The 6,000-nt window shown below is 31.0% G+C and overlaps 1 protein-coding gene across 3 annotated transcripts; it reads right to left on the bottom strand.

The window, feature by feature from the left end:
* Window positions 1-2,903: 2,903 nt before the first annotated feature.
* Window positions 2,904-5,395, bottom strand: LOC17888870 (auxin-responsive protein IAA8). 3 transcript variants are annotated; one of them, XM_023784191.1, is made up of 6 exons: window positions 5,294-5,395; window positions 4,075-4,599; window positions 3,752-3,981; window positions 3,513-3,654; window positions 3,274-3,335; window positions 2,904-3,187 (listed from the first exon to the last, which is right to left on the bottom strand). In XM_023784191.1, the coding sequence occupies exons 2-6, from the start codon at window positions 4,566-4,568 to the stop codon at window positions 3,144-3,146; spliced, it is 972 nt and encodes a 323-aa protein (XP_023639959.1). In that variant the 5' UTR covers window positions 4,569-4,599; window positions 5,294-5,395; the 3' UTR covers window positions 2,904-3,143. The 3 variants fall into 3 exon arrangements, with proteins under 3 accessions (XP_023639959.1, XP_023639957.1, XP_023639958.1); XM_023784189.1 differs by having other exon boundaries at window positions 5,204-5,393; XM_023784190.1 differs by having other exon boundaries at window positions 5,270-5,393.
* Window positions 5,396-6,000: the final 605 nt, after the last annotated feature.

Here is a 6,000-nt window from a genome sequence, read left to right as displayed (position 1 = left end):
GTTTCAAAGTTACCAAACTTGTTTTATTTTCATAATTTCATAATTTGAACTTCTTACCAACGATCTTCGTTCTACTCATCTTGGCTCGCCCTTAATAAAGGATTGACTTATAAAGATTCACAACCAAAGACCAAAGTTATTATGGTTTTGATAACAACCAAAAAATATTGTTGGGAATATTTCTCAAAATTAATAAATACTCTATTTATTATTTATTCATATCATTCCCTTATATGTTGCAGAAGATTTTGTTCGTTTGATCCGGCTCCATGTGCTTCACCGAAAATATATATATTAAAATTCTGGTCGTTTCATAAGTTTGAGACAAATCATGTTTCAAAATAATATTAGACCACTTTAACTTATATATTTTCAATTCTATGATAAATTGTAACTAAACACCACCATTATATTATGATACATTGCTTATTAGAATACATAGTGAATGCATTGTACCATAATGGATGCTTTTTTAAATTTGTTCTATATCTGATCCGTTTTCATAATTCGAATCTATAATCCAACCAAATAAACATACTAGCATATATAGTAGCATTCACTAATTAACATTGATGCATTATTAATATCTCAATGAATAATAATAAAAAAAACTAGAATCATAATTAAATATCACATATTTTATTTTCATTGGATGTTCAGAGACATATTTGTCTCATTAGGATGCAAGACTTGTAACTAGAGGCATTCAAACATCAAATTCAGAAAAGAAAAGAAAAAATGCATATAGATTGGATTGCATTTTTTTAAAGATAATAAAAATCGTAAATTACTAATTTGTAATAATTGTATAGCCGAATAATATTTATATTCAATTTATGAATTGCAGACAAAAAGACATAGACATGGTCAAGCCAAATATTTGGATGATAATATAGTTAATCATTCGTATCCAATATCTTATTCGTCTGTCTTCAAACAAAATTTTATCAATCTTGAAACATATATAAAATATATGAATAGGAACTAAATTTGAGGAAATAAAATAAAATAAAAATGTGCTTTCTTGTGATGGGTATGCTTAAAAGAACGAGTGCAATGAGTAGAGGATTATAAATTTTAAAAGATATATAGTGGTTCGTTTTGGAGTGTATATAATAAGAATAATTTGACTAAAAACATTAGCTTAAGTAGAAGAAAGGTTTTGGGAGACACAACCATATGATATGTCTCTGTGGACCGATCCATGATTATATATTAATTAAGGCGATTAGATTTCTTATGTTGTGGTCCATTGCAATAGTAACCAAAACTATGTATTATCATCTTCTTCAACTGCTAGATTATTGTTCCTTATCTTTGAGTTTACTACTACATGAAACAAACTTTGTCTTGCAATCTCATAAGATTTACATATCATATGTTTAAACAACTTGTCATCTCAAGAACATTAGTTTCGTACTACAAACAATTTGTATAATAAGTTTTAAATATATGAAAATATCGCGTAAAAGCGATATTTCCATATATATATTGAAACATGCGTAACATCATATGTTTACAAAAAGAAAACGATAACGTCTTATCCTATGTTAGTCTTACGTTTTAAGTTTAAAGATCACGATTTTTTGGTATGATCAAAAGCAAATTATCTTGATAGGAAAAGACTAATCTAATAAACGATATATACATATCCTTAGCTAGCTACCAAATCCAAAGCTATATATAACGAAACCAAATTTTAGTATAACCAAAAAATTTCAAGCTAGTTCTTTATTTTACTTATTATAGGTTAAATATAAGTGCAACCAAGAAGAAAAATTCATTTTGAAGAGATTGGTTCCTCTAAGTGGCTCTAACTATGAATCTTTAGTTTTCTTCCAACTCTTAGAACCAACGAATACAATCCACTTACATTGGGACCAATATTCTTATAATTCCACTAACTTTTTATATAAACCGTAAATAATCACTTGAACCCTAGATAAGAACTTTTTAAAACAAATATCACAGAAATATTCTTGAAATTATTAAGAAAACATAGTGATGGTGCTAGTAAATATATGGAGTCGAGTAATTTGTATAGTTCAAACTATAATTTAGATGATGATACAACAATTCACTACGATAGTTATATATTTTGCTCGAGTATATAGTTTAATGAAAGAAATAAGTGGTTCATATGAAAGAAAAGCATTAACAAGACATATATAACTGTGCTTGATATAATTGTTCTTACGAATTTGCAAAAACAAATCAAAATTTAGAAAATAAAGTCAATGATGAAGTGCACTAACCACAAACTCACTTAGAAGTGCTACATTTGTGCAAACCACTTTGCCCCCATGTGATAAGACTCTTAATTTGACAACTGATGTCGATATATCCAAAATGTTATACTAATATTCTTCTTTTTAGGTGTGGGGGAATTAGAATATGAATAGTATCACTTTGGAACAAACTTTGTAAACTTCATATATAAAGTGAGAACTACTATATATATTCTTCTTGTAGCAATCAGACTATTATCGATTTATAAGACTAATAAATACATATAATTTGTAAATGTTGTATGGATAAATTTTGGTTTCGTTTTAAGAAACTTTGCTATAAAATAATATTTGTATGGATAAACTTTGGAGCACTAAGACTATTACTATATATATATAAGAGAGATTTAGATATTTAGTTCAATTCAAACCATGTTGTTAAAGTAATTCTTGTAAGAAAGTTGTAGAAGATAAAAAATTATTGGGATTAGTCTAAAGGTAATCAAGATTTACACACTTTGTTGTTTTACAGATAGGAGAAAAACCATCATTTGAGATTCCACTTTGTGTGGTAAAGCCTCTTTATATACTTTTATCCTAATTATCACTTAAGAGACTTTTGTACCAACAAACAATAAACAAATCAAGATTTTTGCGGTATAATTAGACAAAAAGTAAAAAGTAGGTTTTCAATTTAAGATAATGGAGAAAACAGTCTTGAAGATCATAGTAGAAAGTAGAAACACACATAAGAAGAATGTATTGGTTTTGAACAAGCACACACAAATAAGAGATTCCAAAGTCTTAAAAACATAAATTTGTAAAAGAGACTACATAAAGAGTTTTCAAACACATCAGTAAAGAAGTCTTAAACATTGGAACTGTGCATAGTATTTTGTCTTGAGCTTCTTAGTTTCAAACTCGGTCTTTGTTCTTTGATTTCTCCACTGCACCTGGAGCTGCGACCAAGGAAATCAACACTAAGTTGAGACACTGAGTAATGTATTCAAGGTAAGGGGAAAAGATGTTGGCAAAGATGGCTTACCTAAGCCAATAGAATCAGATCCCTTCATGATCTTCAGTTTCTGGCATGTTTCAGTAAATATCCTGCAAATAGGTTTTAAGAAGGATTCATTAAACTTTTGCGCAGAAAAATATATTAAAAGATGAAAATTTTCAGTAGTATGAATCAACTTTAAAGATCTGATGTTCTTCTAAATTAACCAGCAACAACTCATAAGACCACACAAAGTTACTAAAGTTACGAGTTCAAGAGAAGCTTACTCCCACGGGACATCTCCAACGAGCATCCAATCACCATCTTTATCTTCGTAAGTAAGCACAAATTCTGATCCATGAAGAAGATCCTTCAGTTTGATCTCGCTCATTCTTTCCCTTCCTTGAGCACCATGAAGTCCACATTGACCTGGGATCACAGACAAGACGCGAAATCACTTTTTTATTTTGTTCATTTCTTCTTAAAACGTAATCAAGGATTTGCTCAATACATAGAAAATACTCACCAAGAGTGAAGCAACTGAACATTTTCTCAAGTGCAGAAGACAACTGTTGATAGGAAGTGTAAGTTCTCAAGTCGACCTTTCGCAGATATGGGGCACCATCCATGCTCACTTTCACAAATAGAGCACCAAGACCAGGTTTCCCATCGACCTCATCAGTGTTCTTTGAAGTAGAAGAAGCCATTGTATTCTTCCTGTATGATCTGATTGGAGGCCAACCAACAACCTGTGCCCTGTAAACAATAGACAGATTACCAAAAGATTCAGTCTTGAGTCATCATAAACAAACCATAAAACTCATTAACTGGTTATCATTTAATACACACTTGGCAGCTGGTGCATTGTTCGAGCCACCCTTAGCATGGGATCTTTCTTCTTGAAGACTCTTTGGCACATCCTTAACTTTCGGTGACAACATCATGTTGATTCCTCCAGGTCTAACAGATCCTTTAACACTCGAAAACTCATCCCAAGTGTCAGCAAACCCTCTTTTGTTTCCAGAAACAACATTCTTGTGCCCTATAGTAGCAGAAGCAGTATCTTTAGAAGGTAGCAGCGGGAAGAGAAGCTTCTCATCAGGTGTTCTCGGGCTAAGCAAACCGAAGTCAGTTTCTCTCTCTGGAGATTGAGACTCAGGAAGACCTAACCTCAGTTCAGTAGCTTTAAAAATGAGATTGCTCTTCTCAACATCTGGAACACGGTTGTGAATGGTTGAGCTATCAACAGAGGAGCAATCAGAGAGGCCCAAGTAGTTACGTTCTTTCAAACCAGGTGATATATCCACCTCCTCTTTATCCACACTTAACAATCGATAAGACATCAGATCTTAATTTTTCAGGACTTGTTTTTATCTGCTTAGCATCACAACAACAACAACAACAACAACAACCCAAAATCAAATCAATTGCACAAAAATCTCCAATTTCTATATATGCATGAACAGAATTCACAATCTCAACAAAGCTAAAACAGCAAGTACCATTATTTTCTAAGACAATATAATTTATAAAAAGCTGTTAAAGAGAAGACATAGATCACTGATTTTGAGCCAAGAAGAACCACAAAAAAATTAGGGTTTCAGCTAAAGAATTGGGTCAAATTTGCTAAACAAGTAAAATAAAGTTAGAAACTTTAACCTAGTTTTCATAGTCCAAATTCAACTTTTTCATCCCAAGAACTCATTTTTCCTCAAATTAATCACTTTCAATGAAACATGAAGCAAAGAAACAACAATTTCATACCCAAATTTTCTCTGCATTTCCCCAAATACTCAGCTCAAAACCACACCTAAAACACTTAGTCTAGGAAAAAAAAAGAAAAAATCCTAAACTCAAGTTATAACGAATCTAGAGAAGCAACGAGAACGACACAAACAAACCCAGATTGAAATTGAAATTACAGAAGCAGATTTCCAAAAAAAAAAGTTTCTTTTAAAGAGAAACTGAAACTAAGTACCTTGAGAGTAGAGAGAGAAGAAGAAGAAACAGAGAAGTTCAAATAAACGAGAAAGAGAGTGTGTACATGTGAGTAGTGAAAGACACGAACTTTGACGAGAGAAGAGAAGCAGAGCTCAAGGTCCTTCCATGGAAAATGAACCAGAGAGAAACAAAAAAAAAAAAGCAAAAACAAAAAAGCGCAATGTTCAAGAATAAGAGGAGAAAAAACAAAAAAACATGGAAGCAGTGGCAAGTTTCGGTAATAAACTACAAAAGCATGGGCATTAACGAAACAACAGGTTATGTTACTATGCGGTGTGGAGTACGGTAAGAACATCTGACGGTTGAGAATGAGTAAGTGAGAGAGACTCTGAGTCGTTAGATCTTCATTAATACATGTCGTTGTTACAGGTAACATGGTTTCAGGTTTCTGGTTTGTAAAAAGAAACACATAAAAAAAATTATTATTATTACAAAAAAGGTCCACAAATAACATGCGTGTGTTTATTATTATTTTTATTCATAAAACTATTATATTTATCAACTAATTATAATTATAATTACATGTAATTATTAAAAAATTAAAAACAGAAATAAATATATCAGTTTTTTTTTTGTAAATATGTAAATGATTTTCGATTTTAATAGAAATGGGACCATTCAAAATTAAAGAGGCTGAGTGGTCTAAAAATACCATGTATCGGTTTAAATTTTGTCTGTCTAAAAATATGCATATTTCCAAATGAAAAAAAAAATTACAATGGATATGAAATAAAGTAAGACAGAGCATTAATTATTCTTTTTTTTTATCGGCTA

The sequence above is a fragment of the Capsella rubella genome, unplaced genomic scaffold (assembly GCF_000375325.1).
Source record: "Capsella rubella cultivar Monte Gargano unplaced genomic scaffold, Caprub1_0 scaffold_4, whole genome shotgun sequence".
Lineage (NCBI taxonomy): Eukaryota > Viridiplantae > Streptophyta > Magnoliopsida > Brassicales > Brassicaceae > Capsella > Capsella rubella.
Note: the sequence above shows the minus strand (reverse complement) of the source record. Positions and strands in the feature narration are given on the sequence as shown.

Excerpts from the sequence above, each read along its gene's own strand:
- LOC17888870 (XM_023784191.1), bottom strand. The coding sequence starts at position 4,568 with ATGTCTTATCGATTGTTAAGTGTGGATAAAGAGGAGGTGGATATATCA. Across the intron at positions 3,336-3,512 it reads GTTGGAGATGTCCCGTGGGA|GATATTTACTGAAACATGCC; the intron begins GTAAGCTTCTCT and ends ACCTATTTGCAG. Across the intron at positions 3,188-3,273 it reads ATCTGATTCTATTGGCTTAG|CTCCAGGTGCAGTGGAGAAA; the intron begins GTAAGCCATCTT and ends CCTTGGTCGCAG.